The sequence below is a fragment of the Marmota monax genome, unplaced genomic scaffold (genome assembly GCF_021218885.2).
Source record: "Marmota monax isolate L192 unplaced genomic scaffold, Marmota_monax_Labrador192_F-V1.1 WCK01_AAM20220418_F8-fsc00008, whole genome shotgun sequence".
NCBI classification, from domain to species: domain Eukaryota; kingdom Metazoa; phylum Chordata; class Mammalia; order Rodentia; family Sciuridae; genus Marmota; species Marmota monax.
The window spans coordinates 24,436,360-24,456,258 of record NW_026694432.1 but is presented as its reverse complement, the minus strand read 5'-3'; the positions used below and the strand labels follow the sequence as shown (position 1 = coordinate 24,456,258).

The following is a 19,899-nucleotide window of genomic DNA, read 5'->3' as shown; positions in this document are numbered from 1 at the left end:
CTCCTACCAAGAGAAATAACCAACAGCTGTGGTGGCCCCCCTGTAATCCCAGTGACTGAGGAGGCTGAGACAGGAAGCTCTCCAATTCAAGGAAGCAAGTTAGTGAGACCTGATCTCCAAATAAAAAATAAAAGGGGACGCTGGGGATGTGGCTCAAGTGGTAGCATGCTAGCCTGGCATGCATGCGGCCCGGGTTCGATCCTCAGCACCACATACACACAAAGATGTTGTGTCCGCCAAAAACTAAAAAATAAATATTAAAAAATTCTCTCTCATAAATAAACAAACAAACAAACAAATAAATAAATAAATGGCTAGGGTGTAGCTTGGTGTTCGAATGCTCCTGGGTTCAATCCCTAATACCAGAAAAGGAAAAGCCAAAGCCCAGAGTGGGCCTACTGCAGTATTTGTGTATATAATCTCAAGGAACAGAAGGCACACACATACATGTACACAGATTTGAATAAGAATGTCACCCATCATAGGAAAGTAGCCCCTTGAAACTAAAAGCTTACATTGCTAGAAAAGCATGGATTTGGCTAGCACTTAAGTAAAGGACAGGCCAAAGTTGACAATTTCAAAATTCAAAATTTTGTATAAGAACTTTTAACATTAGAGCTGTCAGCAGGCACAACTGTCCCTTCAGAGGTGGTTTAAGGTTAGTCTATGAGATTCCAATGAGCCGTGAAAATAAACTCTGACATGTCCTTTACACCCCTTGGGAAACTACAAGGAAAATTCACCTCTGGTAGGCTAAGGGCCAAGACTTGGTCAACAGGGAGGAAAAGGGAGGAGCAGTGGCCAATGAGCCCAGGTGTGTCTGCTCCATGACACACAGCAGGTGGCTACTGTAATACTTCTCATGCTTCAGAGAATGCTATCCATAATTTGAATACCCCATTTCAGCTTTAAAGGTGTCTCGTTCTTTAAAAATGAAACTGGATAGAAATTTAAGGTAAAATATTTGAGAATATGCTGGGAACACAGCGTTCTGACCTGAAAACTGAAACCAAGCTACACATACACAACAGCCCTACACAGCCCTTAACAAATCCCTGGAATGTTCCTCAGCTTTCTCTGGGGAGAGGTAGGAAGTCTTAACAAAAAAACGTCAATCATGATGGAGAAGTTGTTCACAATGGCAAACAAAAGCATAATGTATCAGATGATCTGGTCATTAAACACCTCGATGAAGACAGGACAGTCCATTCTGCACACTCCATTGTTCACACTGTTGTACCTTTTGTTCAATGGATCAGAATCTAAGTTAAATAAACACTTCATACGTGAATAACCAACAACTAAGCAACATACCACGATATGGGTCCTATTTTAAAATGTCTTCTTTTAGGGCTGAATACGTTGCATTACATTTCAGCCTTTCCCTTTAAATGGTTAGAACTGTATTAATTCTGGAAGAAGGTGTGGGCCACAGCTTTAATGGGAAATCAGGACAGCTGTAGCAAACCACCAAAATGAGAAAAAAGAAAGGATGGCGCGTTCGCGTGTGTTTGTGTGTGAGAACCAATGCCCCATACAGGGCAGAGATGTCAGGGCTTGGAGTGCTCTCCTGAGGTCAGTGGAATGTGTGTGATGAAAAGCAGCTCCAACACATACTTGATTAAAATCTGGATCTTTCTCTCCATCTGGTTTGGCCTCTTCCTTGTCCTCCTCTGTTTCAGAACTACTCACGTTCAGCTCCGGTGCGGCATCCTTCATCACCTGAATGTGTGAAGACCACAAAGAGAAGTGGGTCAGAGCTGAGGAAGCCACGCTGACCAGTGGCCACCTTTTTCAAGAGGATACATTTCTCATGGTGAGACAAGAGACACAAGAGTCGATCAAGAATCCTGTGCTGTTCTCTGTGCTTTTTAATATTAATTTTTTAACCCTATGACTTATTCTCCAATTTGACATGCTCACCGTGAGTTTCAGACATCTCTATAAAGCAGATATTACTATCAGCTTCTACAATGATGCTATTTTGCAGAAGATCAAAAACACTACATACCTTGCTAGATACTGATTGTCAAGCCTTTTCAAGCCCTGAAACTGAAGTGCCAGGAGCCCAAATTATCCTTAAGAACTGAGAAATGAGGGTGTTTGAAGTGCTCTTTGGCAGAACACTATCAGTGATAGCTACTAAGCCAAAACACGGAACATACGCTACAACGGATACTGTTTTACACTCAATTCCAAAGTACATATGTACTAAAAGTTGCAAAAAGTTTAAGGAACTTCTCGGGGAGGAAAAGTTGAGATATATACATTCATTAACTTCATTTTCTCAGCAACTTGGAAATGAAGGCCTTTGCTTGAACTTGTGAAGCAGTTCTAGTGCATAACTTATAAGTTACCCTTCTAAAACAAGTGCTAACTAGAATCAAATAATAGTATTCTAAGGTCTTCAATCCCCCAGTTCTGGAACTGAATTAATGAGAAGTCCAGAGATCCAGGTCAGGATTTACCCAAGGGCCATCCCTAATCATTACAACTAAAACATTCTAGAATCCAATCTGCCCTTGCAGAGGAACACTTGAGCCTCTAAACTACCTTTTCTCAGTCCTCTTGCATCCTTAACAATTCCAAACACAATGGCCAGGGTGACTTTTAAAAACCATAAATCGGATCATACCATGATCTTGAATAAAACTCTCCAGTGACTGACATCTAAGAGTAAAATCCCAAATCCACAGCATATGGAAAACTCATACAGAAACCAGTCTGACATTCCTTATCATTGTCTGTCCTGGGAATAAACTTTAACTAGGGAACAGCAGAGAGTAATATGGTATCCACTAGCCCCTTGTGCCTACTTAAACTTAAATGAATTAAACTAAGAGTCCGGTTCTTCAACACAATATTCACATCTTGGGTGCTCCAAAGCTGCACAGGGCTATGGCCACTGTGTGCGCAGCTTACACTGAACCTTGCCCTCTGCCACCAGGCACTCTAGTGGACAGCACTCATCTAGCTACGATGGCGGTCGCTGTTCCTTGAGCACACCAGGCTCCATGCTTCAGCCCTCCTTTGCCTGGAACACCTGTTCGAAGCTGGTTCCTGGTGGTGACTGCCCCACACACAAGCAGCCCCTTCATTCCTGTCTCTCCCTTTAGAACAGGGAACCTCCGGTCCTCAGGCGTCTCGCTCCATCCTGCAAGATTTCCTCTCATAGGCTCACTGCTTCGTGAAGTCTTCAGGTGGATCTAGGAGTTCAGTCTTCACCTTCTCATTGGGCTTCTTTTTCATTGCATCGCAGCACCAAGACCTTTCCTGGCCCTCAGCTGATGCTCAGTAAATGCACGTCAGAATCACAACCAGCTAAAACCATATACAATTCCAATTTTAAGCATGATTCCAAACAGCACTGGTACTAAACTGGTATAGACCCAAACAATTCTCACTGTAAACACAAAGCAAGCGTGATCACGATGAGCCATGGCCACAGGGGGCACCAGTACCTTTTTATTGTCCACAACTTTGTGGACATAGATGGTGGCTTGAGTGTACTCACGCAGGTCCCTCTGCTGCTGGCACAGCAGGCCCTCCCTGCATTCTGGACAGAGTTCTAAAGAGAAGAAAAGCAGAAGTGGGTGAAGAGGCACCAGTCAAGGCCTGAAGACCCCAAACCATGTCTCTAAATGACCAGTTGCCCATTACTGACTATTAGTAATGATTTCCACTGAATTGTTGTATGCAAATGATGACAATAAGGAAATCTGTTTACTGTCCACAAATAATCAATCATACATAAGTTGTTACATGGTAGTCCCCATCTAGATAATCCGAACCGCCACAGGATCGTCATCATTTTTAGTAGAGAATAAATTATTGACGTAGTCTTTCCTTTCCCCTTAAAATATCAACATTTGACTATCAAAACCAAAAGGGATTTGAAAACTTACTAGGCTCAGAAATATACTGTTTCTCTGAAGGGTTTGCATCTCCCACTTCGATTCTTGTGATTTTAATTACATGATCCACAACAAAGAGCTTTTGAATCATTTGCCACTCGGTGGGCCATATGAGAGCTATACTGTGCAAAAAAACACAACATGCATTAAGACACAAGGAGAGTAAGAGAAACGACAGGATCGCTGGTCTCCTAAAATACAGTTATCCACACTATTACATAATGCAAAGAAACCAGGGAAAAGATATGAAGCAGGTTTTTTATACAAAATAGTTACAGCTTCAGTCAAAGTAAATGGTGGATATTACATGAATCAATATGGTTAAAAGAAAACACAAGCTGGATGAATATGATTTTTATAAAATGGCCTCAATACACAAGACATTGCTATCTGCATGTATTATTTGTTAAAAGAACATATTCTGAGGGCTTGGTAAGGAACTTGCCTCACATGCCTGAGGCACTGAGTTTGACTCTCAGGACCACATTTAAAAAAAAATAGATAAAATAAAGATATTGTGTGTCCATCTACAACTAAAGAAAGAAAGAAAAAAAAAAAAAAAACAAAGAATGCATTCCAAAAGACAGTCCCCAAATTTAGGACAGTGATTACTAGAGAGGAAGGGCAGGAAGGAAAAGCAGGAATAGCAGGAAGTATGTGGTCCTTCAATTATATTTGCATTGTGTGCCCTTGACACTGACAGTAGCATGTATTTATCTGTTTTATTATTAGAGATATTTTCCTAAATGTCTGGCATTTACAATGACAGGAGCAGGAGGGAAGTGGGTAAGAACACAGAAGAAAACATACATTCACACTCTGTTCCTTTAAATAAATTTAAAGAGCAATAAACTCCAATCCAGCACGGTCCTTGGGGCCTGGGGAAAATGACTGACCGCAGGCCTTATCACGCTGGCACATGCTCTACCATGAGCTACAACCAAGCTCGGGAATATTTTATTGGCGTCTTTCAATTTGTTCTCCCATGGCTTTCTGGCAACGTTGGAGGCACACCACCTTCTCTAACACAGTTAATTAAAAATTATTTAATAAAATAAAATGGCAACACCCAAAATCTCAGATGAGTTCTTTTGGGGGACACATGGGGAGTAGAATGAAATTTTTTGGTACGAAACACTAGAACTCCAGATGGCCAGCTCTGCAGCTCTGCTCCGCTGCTATAACCCCAGCCTTTCTCTGTTCTCTGAAGCTTGGCAGCTGCAGGAAAAACAACTGTAACCAAGACTATGTTGATTCTGATTCTGGAAAAGATGTCTGCTAGAGGCAGCTTGGCGTGGAGTGGGGACAAGTCTGGTCAATAAGACAGGCGAGGAAGGGGTACAGGGCACACAACAGCCCAGGTAACCTCGGCCTTGTGGGAATAGTCTGTCCGTCTCTTCAAAGACAAGTGTTCACTCGATAGAACATCCAAAATACTGTAATTTAGTGAACTAGATTCTTAAAATAGACTGCTTATACTGAATGAGATGTTTCTAGAACATATTTTTTAAATCATTAGAAATAGACAATCAAAAGAAGGAAAGAAACTCACAGTTTAGAATCTTCTTTGGTCATAGAAGAAAATGTAAACATGAGTCCCCCATGGGGACATAGAAGGGCACTGTTCCCAACTGATGACACAGGGCTGCATCTGGTAGGCTTTCTATTCAGAAGAGACAAAGATGATAAATACCTCATGAACATAAGATTTCTTAAATAATTATTTAAAACTAAGAGATATATGTAAAAGGGTAATTGGTAATTCAATATTTCTTGAGATTATTTAACTTAAAAGAAAATTTTCAGTGTATGCTACTAAAAATAACCAAGAATGGTACTACAAACATAAACCATGAATGCTTAAAAAAAACACGAGTCAGCTCCAAGAAAGAAAATAGGAAATTTCTGGTTTCTACCTAACAAATTTCCGCCATTCTTCTACAAAGAACTGGGACACAATATAGAGGACATCCGTATCCTAGAACACACACAAAAAAAAAACAATCACAAAAAGAACACATTAATTCACCCCATTTTCACAAAAACCCCTCAAAGAACAATGTGGGTTTTTTTTATTCAAACTCTACAGTAAAATGGAAATAGCCCCTGCCCAGCAGCAGCATGGGAGAGCCCGGACGGGGCCTTGCACAAGGGGAAGGGAGCGCAGCTCCGGGCGGCTGTGAGACGCACTGGGTCCTGGCAAAGGCCTCAGCAAGGCTTCTGTGTGAGGCATGCGTTATACCTCTGGCCAGTTACTGAGACATGGTCGGTTTTTGTCCTGGAAGAGATTCGGAAGAGAAGTCTTTTGCTCGTTGGCAATCATCTTATGTAAGGCTTCGTTTTCTTCACCTTCTCTTTCTAAAATCTGAAAGAGAATGAAGCAATCAACTGTCTCTGCTGACAGCCCTGGCAGGCCTCCTCTGCTCACCCACTGGAGCACACCCCACTTCCCCGGGGACAGGGTGAGGGGCACGGGGCGGGGGAGCGGGGGCGGCAGGCCGCTCCTCCGTGTCAGTGGAGAGCACAGTACCTTGCACTGGGAGCAGCACTCTCTGTAACTTGGAAACTCAGGAGCCTTTGGAAAGTACTGTTGCAGTTTGCTCCAAGCCTCTTTAGAAACAAGTCTTCTTTCATTTTCTGATATGCACAACTCCCCTGATGTTTAAAACAACAACAACAAAGATAAAAAAAATGTATTTTTCATTTCTTAAATCTCAGAAAAATTCCAGAAAATCTGTTTCCTAATTCCTCGAACTTTAGAGAAATCCATATGTCCTATTTCTTATTTGCAAAAATCTGATTCACTTTGGGTACTGGCACACCTACATGCAACAAAAAACAAACAAAAACCCTCTAGATTTTTTATTTCACTTTAATTTTCAAAGAGCTACCCCTGACTCCAATTTTAAATCCTCATTCTAGGTTTGTGGTTGGAGAATCAAGAGACAGAAAACAAGTAAATAAGGCAAGAATCATACATTTTAAAACCTTTCTCCCTGCCATTAAGGCAGCAATAAAAGGGGGTTGGGCGGGGCAGGGACAACAGAGCCCTGACATTCACAGAACTTCATCTACACAACACTCAAAGGTCTGCACACTGTTCCCTGGAGACTTCATCGACTACCATTTGATAGTTACTGAAATCATCTTGCATTGAAATGATGGTTGTCACGGTTGGGCAGGCCTCACAGAACTATGGTCTAAGTTACCAATTCAAGCAAGCAATCTACTGATCAATCTGAAACCATCTCCAGTCTGGCTCTAATTTGCTATTTGCAACTTATTTTCAAGACCACTGCAACTTTCCAAAATCCCATGAGACAACAAGAATGACACCAGTCATGGACACCTGCATTTTCTCAGATCTCTGGAGTGCCAAGGTCCTAGCAACCTGAAACCCTAGCAGACCCTCCTCAGTTTACCGCTTCATTGGATACATTTAGCTTTTCAGGGACTTTCTCTGACTAATTGTGGTGATGTTTTCCATTCTTTCAGCGGTTCCCAAGAGACAAATTAGTGAACCACACTTCTCTTCAGGCACATGTAAGTTTCCCAAAGCATTTTTCTCTGTGCCTGTTGGCAAGGTACCTATACATGCATTAAGAGTAATAAAGCCAGCGAGTTTCTAAACACCTAATGCGTACCATGCAATATCCAGAGGGACGATCAGAAATGTGACCATACCATAGTCCAACCGCACAGGTCCATCTCAACCACACCCCATAATCCTAACACCTCAAAACTCAACTTCTCTACTTCTAGCCCTCATCTCTTACTGTGCTTTGAATAATCCCAAGAGAAGATGGTTGTTTTCATAAATTCATTAGGAGATAAATGAGATTATAATGTATTTTTATAAATCTTTCTGAGAAGGTTGTTCATTTTAACTTCTTGAATTAAAATCACTTACTCCAAAATGCCTTATTCTCAAGTATCATTAAGGAATTTGTTTTTTTAAAAAAATGTGTACAGGGCTGGGGATGTGGCTCAAGCGGTAGCGCGCTTGCCTGGCATGCGTGCGGCAAGGGTTGGATCCTCAGCACCACATACAAAGATGTTGTGTCCGCCGAAAACTAAAAAATAAAATATTAAAATTCTCTCTCTCTCAAAAAAAAAGTGTACATCCCTTGTAGTGACACACAACACAGTCCAAAAAAAAAAAAAAAAAGATCAAGGTAGACTTGTACAACCTGATTCAGAAAGAACTTCAAGGTTCCCTTTTCCTTTTTATTAAAAAAAAAAAAAAGAGAGAGAACACTTGCCTGGCAAGCCTAAGGTCCTGGGATTAAGCCCAGCACCAGCCCCCCGGACACCCCCTCCAAGCCCCCAAAAGGACTCTTTCTTTGAAATTTTGTGGTATAGTCTTATCTGATTCAAAAAAGAAACAATAGCGCGCGCGCACACACACATTTTAACGTATGAATCAGCACAGGGCTGGTGTGTAGCTCTGAGGCAGTGCACTTGCCTAGCACATGCGTTGCTCATAGGAATTGAAAAAACAATCCTTATTTCTGAAATTATTATCTTATTTATTTATTTTTATGCAGTGCTAGTGATTCAAAAGTTTGTGTTAATTTTTATTTGGGGGGTTGGTGGTTACCGGGGATTGAACCCTGGAGCGCTTTACGACTGAGCTACATCCTAAGTCTTTTTTATATTGTTGTTAATTATTATTTTAAAATGAGACAAGGTCTCCTTAGCTATTAGGGCCTCACTAAGATGAGGCTGACCTTGAACTTGTGATCCTCCTGCCTCAGATTCCTGAGTCACTGGAATTATATAAGTGTGAGCCACTGTGCCTGGCCAAAAAGTATTTTAATAAGTCATTTGCTGTAGTCTAAATGGTAATAAATAAAAAAATCACTCTACTTAGCCATGTTTCTAAATTTAACTTTATGTATATATTTACACATATACATATATATTCACACACACACACACACATATTCTTTTTTAAAGGGTAGGATTTATTCAAGTGTGAAGGACAGAAACAGAATTCTTGCAGAGACAAGAGGAGACCCAATAGTCTGCTGCCCTCTCATTTAACCTACTGATTGTATGTGTACAACTTCACCACAATCAATTTTTCCATGTAATATACAAATTTTTAGACTAGTAGCCTGCAATAAAAAACATTTAAGTAACATTTCAAGAAAATGCCTACCTAATTCCAACCTTTAAATACTACCTCTCAATAAGATAAAACTAGTCATGAGGGATGCAAACATAACTGCATATTCTAATACTCAAAAGCTTCTGGAAAAACTATAAATAGACTTTAAAATGAGATTAGATTCTGGATAAACAGCCTCCCACCCCATAAAATCTAGTTCATACCATAATAACACTGGCAAAGAACATCCAAAGAGGAATGAGAAAGCCCCCAAACAAGAAGTAAACAACTTTGAAGCAAATGAGGTATAATAAACAAGGCAGGTAGGAGGCTCCTCCCTCCAGAGCGCAGGGGAATGAATATCCATGGATTGACCACACCTGCCACACTCAAACAAAACAAAAAAGAAACAAAACCTAACAAACTGATCGCAAGAATCTCCAAGACATTGATGCGTGAGGGTCTGTGGGCGGGACCCAGGGCCTTGTGCGTGCTACATGCACCCACTGAGGGCATCCCCAGCCTAAAGCCAGGTTTCAAAACCATGTTTATCTTCAGTGCCTCCTGAAACATCATTCAAGAGGTTTTCTTAAATATAGCAAACTACAACAATGAATGAAGAGAACAGAAGTAACAAAAATTTTTAAGGTTAAAAAAGAAGATGGATGAGACTTTAAAAAATAATAATTTTAAGTCAGCAAAATTGGGAAGCGTTCAGACCCACTGTAGTGCATGACCATCTGCCCCAACCCAGAAAGCAAGGGCATGTAAAAGTGGAGGGGTTAAAAAACAAAAGTCAGAAAATGGATTAAGTCTATTCAATTCTGGGAGCTATCCCTTGGAAATATCAGATGGCCAAGTATGGCACTGCCTAGCGCCGCCGAGCTCCAGGGGAAGCTCAAGACAGGAGCAGAGCAGGGGCGCTGAGGGGCAGACACTATGCAGGGGGCACCTGAGCTCACTGGGCCCTGCCTCACTTTCTGGCCATTCTGCAGACCCTGACATGACAAGAGGAGGGAAAGGAGGGGAGGACGAGGAGAAAGTGGCAGGTTGTTCTGCTGTGGCTACCGTACTTGGGCAGCACGAAGCCTGAAATGTGCCACAGCTCTCAGCACAGGTCACGACGCCCTCCCAGGCTCTGAGGTGGGCAACACTGACGTGGAAGCACCACTGTAAAAGTCTGTCTCTTTTTGGCTCTCCCTTCCCGTACTATCTACCCATGCTGCCACCACTCAAGCCACCTCCTCTGCACAGCTGTGCTCCTACTGTAGCCTAATGTGAAAAGGACAAATGGGGAGACAAGGTGGACCAATGAGAAGGACTTGAGCCTGGGGATCCAGAGAGTCCCCAATTACCACTCCAGAATGACCCCCACCTAGTTATGTGGGCCACAAATAAAAATAAAAATGTCGCTCACCTAGAAAGCTAAGGTTTAGTGAGGCAATCCAAGTGCCGGGGCTGGGGCTCAGCGGCAGAACACTTGCCTCGCATGTGTGAGGCACTGGATTCAATCCTCAGCATAACATAAAAAATAAAATAAGTGAAATAAAGATATTGTGTCTATCAAATTGGATGAAGGTGCAGACATGGTAAACAGTCTTCCTACCAAACTCAGAAGTTTTTAACATCACTAGGTGTCAAGAATCTGCTCCCTAGGGTTTCCTCTAAATACAGGTGAAACCGGAGATTATATTTTACGCAAGGTTAAGAAAAAACATGAAGGACTTACCAGCCAGGCAGGAGAACAGAATGTTAATGTTGAGCATGGTTCAGATCCAGCACACTACTGCACTGGACCTGGTACCTGGAACAGGTTGGGGACATCACGAAGACATTTACAATTGGCTAAGGTCAAACTTATAACAGTCTAACATGCTTCCAGCTTACCATGTGGACACAAAATGTCTTCATTAAAATTTAATTCCTCCTCCTCTTCTTTTCTTTCTTCCTTTGATTCATCTAATCAAAAGAAATACAGGTAACTACTCTCACAGCTGAGGTGGGCAACAGCATCAGACACGCTATTCCACACAATTTGGAACAAAGAGAACTTTAAATGATTTTGAAAATTAGACTCAAGTAATTCCTACACAGTTCTGTTCAAAAGTATTATATTTCTCTCCCTTAAAAGGAATGAAAAATATGTCAATGACAGTTAGCTTTTTAATGATTTAGGTTATGCAAAAAAATGTGCCTTCCAATGTGAAAAATAATTTACATATCCTATTAATTCTAGTTAAAGTCTGCAGAATATTGGGCTATATACCAAGTTAGTCATCTTCATGACATGTCATTTTCACCTACCTACTCTTTTATGGATTGAACAGAAAGCTCCAAACGCAAACAAAATAAAAACTTTACATCAAACATACTATAAAAATTCTGCTTGCTTTTCCTGTTAACATTTCTCTTTCAATATCTGATTTTCCTGCTTTACCTACACACTAAAGCATTACCAATTAATAGTTATTGTATCTAAAAAGAACAAATCTTAAATATAAATATTTTTTTAAAATAGTCCTTGATGAAATCTGTATTTCTAAAGCAGACTCAGAATAAATTTTATAGTTGTATACATTGGGACCATGAATAAAGAAATCTTGAGTATTGGAGATCACAATAAAATACTCTTTATACATGCAAAGACCACTTGCTAACCAACAAACACCTCTAATGTGGTTATGGGTGTAGTAGTGTGGTAGAATGATTGCCTATCATGCATGGCCCTGGATTTGATCCAATCACTGCACAAAAGCAAAGGAAATAAACAACAAAAAAAAAAAAAAACGGGGCTGGTGTTGTGGCTCAGTGGTAGAGTGCCCGCCTAGCATGCACAAGGCACTGGGTTCGATCCTCAGCACCACATAAATGTAAAATAAAGATATTGTATCCACCTAAAACTTATTTAAAAAAAAAAAAAAAGCAGAACCAGGCAGAGTCCTCTGTGGGAGATAAGGCAAAGGAATCGTAACTTTGAGGTCAGTATGGGCAACTTAGTGAGACCCTATCTCAAAATAAAATACTTAAAGGGCTGGGGATGTGGCTCAGTGGTCCTGGGTTCAATGCTTGGGGTATGGGGTGGGGTGCTAGGGCTGCAGTTAAGTGGTGGAACACCCCTGGGTCCCATCCATAGTATTACAAAACAAAACAAACCGCACACCCCCTGGGGGGGGGGGGTACACAGAGAAGAGAGGTTGGGAGGAGGGAGAGGGAAAGGGAAAGGGAGGGAGACAGGTAAACAAAACATGTGACCAGATAACTGTTGTCACACACAAATATGAGTAACTAACTTTTCCCCCTGAGAAAATAGTCAATCTCAATAATTTTTTAAAAACATAAATCTCAACACTTCTAAGTCAGTTTCTTATGTCAGACTTATAAAAATTAATGTGACTGCTATATTGTATTGAAAAAAGGATACAGAAACAAAATCTTAATATGCTTTATGAAGGAGACTCATTAACATGTACCAATGTGTCAGAATGTAGCAATTTTCTTCTTTCTTTCCTTCATTTTTTAAATATTTATTTAATTGTAGATGAACACACAGTATCTTTATTTATTTTTATGTGGTGCTGAGGATTGAACCCAGTGCTTCACACATGCGAGGGAAGAGCATGACCACTGAGCTACAGCCCAGCCCCTTCCTTTTCTTTTTTGATTGAACCCAGGGCCTTATGCATGCTAAGCAATCACTCTACCAACTGAACTACATTCCTAGCCCACTAGGTAGCAATTTTCTAATCCAATAATTTCTTGGATTTGATCTCAGAAATAATCTGAAAATGTGACAAAAATATAGGTACAAGAATACACTGCTTCTGATCTTCACATACTAATTATAAAAAGCTGAAACAGAGTTGGGTAAATAAATATAATACATTCACTCCATGAAATTCAACCAATATATTTTTTAAAAACTACATTATTGTGACAGGGAGAGGTGCACAGGTGTGCCTGTAAGAACTGTTATTAAAAGCCACTATTTAGCAGGGTGCAGTGGAGCACGCCTGTAATCCCAGAGGCTCAGGGAGCTGAGAAGGGAGGATCATGAATTCAAAGCCAGGCTCACCAATGTCAAGGCACTAAGCAACTCAGTGAGACCCTCTCTCTAAATAAAATACAAGATAGGTAGGGGTGGGGATGTGGCTCAATGGTGGTAGTCCTCACCACCACTACCACAAAAACCCCTCTATTTACAGTGACTGTGTTCTTGTGTACTAAGTGCTGATTATAAAATAAAATTTAATGATTTTATTTGCAGAATTTCGTATTTGAAAACATTTTCAGATTTCTCAGGTGTCTCTGAAGAACTTACAAGCAAACAGCTATTTGAAAGCTGCCCTCTCCCCCAGTGGAAAGCGCACAAGTTCACATGCATTTTCTTGACCAGGGCAACCCATGAGTGTGGCACCTAAACCAGAAACTAAAATGCACTGAACTGATAAAGCCTTTGCAATATGCAACAGATTCCCTAGAGCTGGGTCAATGTCAAGCATAACTGGTCATAAATGAATTCCACATGGAAAGGAGTCTGCTGAATTTCAAAAGTTTATATATCTCTTATTTATCTGAGCACTGTGGAACACAACTTTAATCCCAGTGACTGGGAAGGCCAAGAAAGGAGGATTGCAAGTTTAAGGCCAGCCTTGGCAACGTAATTGAGACTGTGTAAAAGGACTGTGGGATATAGCTCAATGGAAAAGGTCCCAGGGTTCAACTCCCAGTACCTACCAAGAACAAACTTTTTATTTGCCCTTGCCTCTTTCTGAGATATTTAGATTGAATTAAATAAAAAAAAAGTCTTCAAATTACATAGATGGGTATTAAACCAACTTTACCATAAACAGACATGTTTAATTTCACAATGAGCTCCCGCGGTACCTTTACTGAAGGTGCTGCCGTTCACTTTCCCGTTGCTTTGGTCTGCTTCACCATCTGGCTCGTCTAGTTGCTCAAGCGCTAGCTGGCGCCAACTCCTCAAGGAGGATTTCCCCACCCAAAATCCATCAGTGCTGTGGAACATAGTGAATGCTAGAATCATCCTAATGTTCTCCTCCATTCTGGGTCTGAGAAGGCCGCCCCAAAAAGAATCCCATTCAAAATCAGCTGCGGTGCAGTTTTCCTTAACCCACTTCCTCCTTTTGACCAACTCAGGCCTCACTACACGGACCTACAGGTATCCAACAGCTTGTTTCCATCCTATCCTACTTCTCCTACCTCCTATTTACATTTATACTAATTGAGCCAATAACATAGGCACATTCTTTACTTGGTTCTACTCCTATTCACACAGCTGTGCGTTCCACCTGCCGCGCAGAAATCCACTGCGCCTGCACCACAGCACATCACTCAGCAGGCTGTTTGTGAATGACCCAAGATAGTCAACTATATTAATCTTCATTGGAGAGAAATTAATTTACTTCTCAATTATCAAAATTTCATCCATTAATGATGTCCCTGAGCACAAAGGTGCCCTATAGGTGGGGCCCAGCATACTCCAATGTGCTGACCTTCTCTGATGAGATGCCCCACTGGGCTCCAGTGATTGCCATCCTACTTCAGCCTCCCACAGGGGTCCTCAATACCAGCCACTTAACAGGCTTCACAGAAGAAGGGGACTGAGCAGCCCCCACCCCATCAGGGCTTCAGAGCCACATTCTGCTCCTTCCTCCCCAGTGGATGGAAGCCGCAAAGAGCGGCTGACTTGACACTCATGTTGTCACTAGGCCACTAATAACTGCACAACTTAACTTTTGATCTAGTTTTGCCATCTACTTCAACCTTCTTTTGAAAACCCAAACTTTTTTTTTTTAAATAAGATGCTTCGTTATTACTTCTAGATTTTCAGTTTACCATGATCAATGTGCTGTGCAACGTACCCCTTTACTGTTGCTTTTAGAAGATTATTAACAGTTTTGTAATCTTCATTTAGCTGGTTCTTCAGGCGTAATACACGACAGCGCTCAACTACACATTCCTTACACAGGGCTTTCACTGCAAGCGAGAAAGAGTGAAAAGAAACTCTTCATTCACACACGCTTCCTTAGGAAAAGGCTGTAGACACTTCATAAACGGGGGGATTCTAAACTGTGACAAACTTTGGCAATATAGCACACGGATATATATCTTAAATTACTTTGGTGATTTAGGTTTCAAGACAGCAACTGTTACCTATATGAAGAGACAAAATGTTTTAGTTTGCTCTAGTTACTTAAAAACAAAGTATAATACATTACAAGGTTTAGATGCAAATTTGATGATAATCAAATAATTAAGGCTGAGGGAAGTCATCACATCTGACAACTATAAATAGAAGGACCTTTGTATAGAGGTGATCCTCTAAGCAGAGAATACTAAAAGAAACAGGGCCTGACTAAAATATGCAAAACTTCAAGGAATCATATGAAATGTGATTCTATGGAAAGACTTTTCCATTGCTCTTTGTTCCTTTGAACAGCTTATTAATTTCACCAGATTTAGAATGGAAATTTAGAAAGCAAAACTCCAGGTGTGTATATAAGGACAGAAGTCTGTAGTTAAATGTCAGTTAGGAGTAACTTACAGCCAGGCACAGTGGCACACACCTATAGTCCCAGCAGCTCAGGAGACTGAGGCAGGAAGATCATGAGTTCAAAGCCAGCCTCAGCAAAAGCAAGGCACTAAGCAACTCAGTGAGACTGTCTCTAAATAAAATCCAGAAAAGGTTGAGTTTTCAATTCAATTCCCAGCACCGCCCCCCAAAAGGAAAGAAAGTTGTACACAATCAGAAAACAGCATTTACTTCAGAAAGAAGGAGACTGCTATGCCTCCTTTATAATCTACAGAGGGACCAGTGTTGCCAGTTCTTCACTGAAAATAAAATGTTTCAAGGAAAGTAAGCAGAACCAAGAGGTCACAGACACCTGGCTATACAGAGCTCTACCATTCAAGGTAAAATCAAGCAGTTGCTACTCGTAAACTAAGTAACAACCAGCAGCGTAGATGGTTACCTGAGTACCACTCCACAGCCTGTCAGAAATCCCCTAGAGCCTGGGGGGACTGGGATATAGAATTGACCAAAGTTTCAAATACTTTGAAGAGAATAATGGAAACCCACAAACTACCACAAGACAGTTTTCTCTAAAGGGTCCTATTTTATTTACTTGGTACAGTGGGGGTCGGAGGGGGCATCATATAAACTTCCTCTAATAACACTGCTAAACATCTACTTTATTTCACAAATCCTTCTTCCAAATTATAGGAACACTTGGTCTAACTGTGTCAAATCACCAGACCCCAATTCATGAGGCCCACATGCACTCTTTCTTTTTTTCTATACCAGGGATTGAACCAGTCAGGGGCGACTGACCACTAAGTCACATCCCCAGCCTGTTTTTATTTTTGCTAAGTCACTTAAGGCCTCACAACCTTGCTGAGGTTGACTTTGAACTTGCAATTCTCCTGTCTCAGCCTCCTTAGCCATTTGGATTATAGGCTTGCACCTCGGTGCCTGGCCCACGTGAACTGTGGATGCTGAAAAGAAATCTGGAGTTACCAGTTAGTCTTGGGCCTCCTCCGTATCTACTGTAGAAAATGTCAGCCGCATACTCAGATATTCTCTTCATAATTGAAATTTTGTCAGGGTGAAGCTTGTCGTGGGAGCACAGGCAAGCATGATTATCAATAGGCTTGGTGGGTGTCGACTCATCCAGCCACTTCTGAAGCCATTCCAGGGAGACAAACTCATAGGGCTCTGAGGAAGAAAGCAACAGAAAGACACTATGTATTTTTACAGTGTTTGTACTAAAAGATATAGTCACTTTCCTCAAAAGACAATGCACTGTCCAAAGTTAGCAAAATCAGTAGGATCATTGCTCGGAGTGGTCTAAGGAGCAAGGCGAAGCCCCAATTAATCATCTCCTCTGCTTTAGGGGCCAGTGTGAGAGTCTGCACAGCGCCCTATGAGATTGGCTGGTATTATTAACCCCATTCTACAAGACGCATCCACACAGAGAAGTGTCTTGCTTGGTAGCACAGCAGAGCTTTGATCAGGACACCCTCGTGTGGAAACTACAAGTCATGCTCCACACTGGCTCATAAATCACACAACTTCATCCCTCACTAGGTTTATTTCATCAATTACTTTTATAAACACTTTTCACGAATGCGTGATATACATTTGAAAATTAAAAAAGAAACAAGACTGAGCTCCAAGTTACCAATTATCGTCCTCCTCAGTTACAACCGCATTTTACAAGCCTATTTCAACTACTGGACTTTTCTGCATCCAAAATAATATTGGTGTCAATTAAAAAAAGTTATACCCCCCCTTCAAAATTGATGTCATGATCCACTCATCTCATTATTATTTCAAGAAAGTAACATTTTCAACAAGTTCCAGGGTAAAGTACACTGGAAGTGAATTATGATCAATTTTTCAGTTGCAAAAATTTAAAACCAAACATCTCAAAACGAATTTGAACTTGGAGAAAGGGAATCCCAGCATTCCCTAAAAGTCAAAATTAAAAATAAAGGGACAGCTTTTGATTACTTACAAAGGTCTCCAGTGAGTCCCAGCATAAAACATAGAAGAAAACATACAGAGGTTGAATTCACGTGTTTGTATTAGATGCTACTTTTGGTGCGATTTGAGGGACATATGCTTCAATACAAAGCTATTTTGACCAACTTTACACTTCTAAGAGTTATATGTCTAGAAAACTAACTTCCACTGTAGACTTGTCAGTCTTTACAAAAACAAAATGTGGAACTGTCAGATCTCTGAGCTAAAACTGGACATCATCAAGGAGCTTTCAACTGGGAGGCTCTAAGATAGGCACTGGAGGAAGAGCACAGGACCTCCTGTTGGGACCAAAGTCTAATCCAAGTTCTGCCAATGAGAAACTGAACTTGAGCAAGTCACTTAAACTCTATGCTTCAGGTCTTTTATTTGTAAAATGAAGGTAATAATACCTGCCTTCTACCTACCTCACAGGGATGTTGTTGAGTGTAAAAGATAAGATATATGAAGCATTTTGAGCTTTTTGGAAGGAAAGAGATATAGAAAAGTTAATTATGCATTCACACAACATATAAACCAGGAGACCTTAAGATGTGGTACAGGTCACATAGTTCTGGCATCTTATAACATGGTAAGATCAATTATTTTCTAAATACCTCCAATTTTTTATTTGTCATTTATGCAGTTTAACCTGCAAGGACAGAGCACACTGGGTATATCTCAAGAATGTAAAGATAAATGAGCACTAAGAGGGAAATAAAAGGCTCAGTATCTCTAATCTTGCCCCAGGTATATCACATAGATTAAAATTATGAGTCATCTGAAGACTCTCAAAGAAGGGTAAATCAGATTATGATACAGAGCAACTATACAAGAAAATTTACTAGATGTTCTGGTCTACCCAAGCTAGAGAGAGTGAAGAGAGGGCAATGTCTACTTTGCCAACTAAAGAATAAAACCATCAGAAACTACTCATTATAAGGAAAAGAAACATAGGAAAATTCAAGTGTATGTAATTCCTTTCCCAGGAGGTATCTGCTGGAATCCAGGCCCAGGATGACCCTAAACATCTTTGAGTCAAAAAGGCAGGTACTTTTAACATCTTCCAATCCCCCGTTAGAGACCTATTGAAAACTTCCGAACAAAGCTTATTGTTCTAGCTTTTAAATAGGTCAATATAAGATACAAAGTTTTAGAAAAAGTATGCATGGTTTTATAGTAAGAACAGAAGAGAGCAGAAACTGTGATCTAACACCACACTGATTATTAACTCAGCCATTTTCCAGATTTCATTTTAGTGTGCTGGGGGACCCATGAAAGAAGAGTGGCTGTGTTCACAAGGTCTTTCCATTTTTAATTTATTTTTAAGAACTGTATGGATCTCTCCAAGAGTGTCCCTGAGAACAGGGGTACAGCACAAGGCTTATTTAAATAAGACAGACTTTGTGGCAAAATTATTATACTACAAATGTTTCTCTCCCTAAAAAAAAAGACTCAGTAGCAAAGCTCTCAGAGGTGGCCCCTAGTATTTTTTCATTCAGTCAACTGCTAAAGTATTGCCTTCCAAAGGCATGCAGCCAACTCCCAGGAAGGAGTCCACTCTCATGGTCAAGGTGAGGATACCAGACTGTATGTCATCTCAGTGCTTGAACCAGGAGAGCAACTGTTAAAACATTTACTGAAGGGAAACAAAACAAAACAAAACAAAAACCTCTCTTAACCAAAGTTAAAAAAAAAATTTTTTTTTGAATGCAACAAATTTTCTTTTGGAAAGATACAAGCCTAGAACAATCACAGTATCAAAGATATTTGAACAGTCACAGTACCAAAAATATTTGAAACACTTTACCTAGAAATAATTTAAGTATGTTTCAAACTAAATAATTAAATAACAAGAGCCAAAGGGTTCATATCCTCCGAGATATTAGGATAACTGGCCCTTTAAAAAATACGTTCACAAAGATTTAGAAAATGCATAATAAAGACTTTGGCAGCACAAAACCATGGTCATTGACTTTGAGATTTTTACATCATTTTAAGGACAACGTAACTTCCCACAATGCAAATTATTACTAATGGACAAAAAATATATATAAACCTTGTAGTTGATAAAAGTGTAGATAACATGGAGAAATACTCTAAAAACATAAGCACAGGTTCTTATACACTAACTAAAACAGCCATGGGAAGCACAGTGATAATTTGACATATAACATCTTTGGACCGTATAGTTTATAGAGTGGTTCACAATATTGACAGCATTTCTTTCTTTCTTTTTTCTTTGTTTAGTGCTGGAATCGAACTCAGGGCCTCTTGCGAGCCAGGCAAGCAGTCTACCACTGAGCTACACCCCCAGCCCTCACAACAGC

At 40.5% G+C, this 19,899-nt stretch overlaps 1 protein-coding gene across 2 annotated transcripts in view; it reads right to left on the bottom strand.

Moving 5' to 3' along the window:
* Window positions 1-19,899, bottom strand: part of Usp48 (ubiquitin specific peptidase 48) — a 67,660-nt gene that overhangs the window by 13,327 nt on the left and 34,434 nt on the right. For both annotated transcript variants that reach the window (XM_046468653.1, XM_046468654.2), the window contains exons 13-23: window positions 16,565-16,762; window positions 14,910-15,024; window positions 13,912-14,042; window positions 10,915-10,986; window positions 6,445-6,569; window positions 6,157-6,279; window positions 5,831-5,892; window positions 5,467-5,577; window positions 3,906-4,036; window positions 3,462-3,568; window positions 1,618-1,722 (exon numbers count right to left, since the gene is read on the bottom strand). In XM_046468653.1, the coding sequence (XP_046324609.1) occupies window positions 1,618-1,722; window positions 3,462-3,568; window positions 3,906-4,036; window positions 5,467-5,577; window positions 5,831-5,892; window positions 6,157-6,279; window positions 6,445-6,569; window positions 10,915-10,986; window positions 13,912-14,042; window positions 14,910-15,024; window positions 16,565-16,762 (1,280 nt within the window). The remainder of the gene's footprint in view (window positions 1-1,617; window positions 1,723-3,461; window positions 3,569-3,905; window positions 4,037-5,466; window positions 5,578-5,830; window positions 5,893-6,156; window positions 6,280-6,444; window positions 6,570-10,914; window positions 10,987-13,911; window positions 14,043-14,909; window positions 15,025-16,564; window positions 16,763-19,899) is intronic.